Source organism: Daktulosphaira vitifoliae, unplaced genomic scaffold (assembly GCF_025091365.1).
Source record: "Daktulosphaira vitifoliae isolate Bord-2020 unplaced genomic scaffold, ASM2509136v1 Scaffold_4, whole genome shotgun sequence".
NCBI lineage: Eukaryota > Metazoa > Arthropoda > Insecta > Hemiptera > Phylloxeridae > Daktulosphaira > Daktulosphaira vitifoliae.
Window position 1 is genome coordinate 10193309 of NW_026099575.1, and position 1718 is coordinate 10195026.

At 28.9% G+C, this 1718-nt stretch overlaps 1 protein-coding gene across 1 annotated transcript in view; it reads right to left on the bottom strand.

The window, feature by feature from the left end:
- LOC126904928 (52 kDa repressor of the inhibitor of the protein kinase-like) overlaps positions 1-950 on the bottom strand; it is a 3078-nt gene extending 2128 nt beyond the window's left edge. The window contains exon 1 of the mRNA XM_050684333.1: positions 875-950. Within this exon, the coding sequence (XP_050540290.1) occupies positions 875-950 (76 nt within the window). The remainder of the gene's footprint in view (positions 1-874) is intronic.
- Between the last annotated feature and the right edge of the window lie 768 nt (positions 951-1718).

Genomic DNA, 1718 nt, shown 5'->3' on the forward strand with positions numbered 1-1718 from the left:
TATTTTTTAATTTATTTGGACTTAGAATATTTTTCTTTAAAACTAAATGACACTTAGAGATTTTAAAGTGAATTTTGTTTTGGTGAATCTTTTATTTTAATTTAAATTGTTCATTAAATAATAATGTTTTATTTTACCATGGAAATAAATATCAATTAATATTTTAAAACAAAACATTTTTTTTTATATATGTAATAAATCGAATCAACTCTAATTTTCTCATTTAATGATAAATATTTATTATATGACTAAGTGTATTGCAACTCTATACTTATTGGGTAGCTAATCTTTTGTGGTTTAATGTCTTTGTTCTAACGAACATCGCGCCGGCAGACAGAGTAAAGGTTGCAATTAAAGATTTTTAAAGTTAGGTGTGTTAGGTTAGAATATATTTGTAAGCCTATGTGTATTGGGTAGCTAATCTTCTGTGGTTTAATGTCTTTGTTTTAACGAACATCGCGCCGGCAGACAGCACAGAGAAACTTACAAATATATGTTTTTAGTGTTTAATTTTTGTCTTGGTGATTATTGTGCCGCATCCTTTCAAGGTGCTTTATTTTAGCACCGGGACACATTGGGCCACCACAATTCCGCCTTGAAAAATCTTTTACATAGATATAAATATTTCTGAATCTTGTTTTGGCCAGGCCAGAGGAAAATTTAAGAAATATTGGTGTCGATCTCTCAATAAAATATAATCTCTCAAACAATATACTCATTCTACAAAGTTAACTAAAGATATATTATTTAATTATAATCATAAAAATATAGAGTGTATAGAATCTCTTGCATATAATAATACAGTCATAGATTTTGTGTAACGGTTTCGCATTATTTATAATTAAACGCTTTATTCTCAAACAGACATATTTACTGTCGAACTCGAAGTGTACAACGTGTGAAACATAATGTGAACTCATAATCAACATTGGATTGTCTAAAAAAGGCATTACATTACGTGGGATACGAGGCAAGTACAAATTTAAATTTCCGCTTTCAAATTATAAATATTCTATTGCGTAATAAACCATTAAGATAGGTAATAAAGTTTTGTAGGATAATTGACTTCATTTATTCAATATTGTTCAACCCCGAGAACAGTTCATTATTTTTGTCACAACGTTTGTGTGCATTTTTATTTATTTGATCATTACCCTCATGTATTTAAGTTCCGTTTATTCAACCCTCTGAATTCTTCTTTATTCATATTATTATATTCTTTGCACCCTTACATATCTTGCCACATTTAAACATGTGTTATTCCGCCATTTACCATCTTATTTAATGATTTTTATTATTATTCGGCCATACTTACGCTATATTATATTTTTGGTCTGACTAAGAATAAACCCTTAGATTTTCTCTTGGTACAATATAAGCATTCACAACTTCAATAGTGAAATCCACATCACCACCATTTTTATCCTCCATTATTAATCCCCCATAAACCTACCTACCATTTACAAATTTTACATTTTTATTTAAATTCCTACTTTTCAAGTTTTTCTTTTTTTCTTTTTTTTCTTTTTGGTTTATTACACTTGTTCTACGTTAAACTTTCCGTAATCTCGATGTGCCCTAAGTGGCAGACATTGTCTTCCACACAAAATAATCGTTTTTATTATCGGTTTCAGTTTTTCTTGATTTTCTAAAGCCTGATGGTGATGAGCTTTATCGATTTGTTTATCAATCGATAAAATTTTTCCTGACATGACATC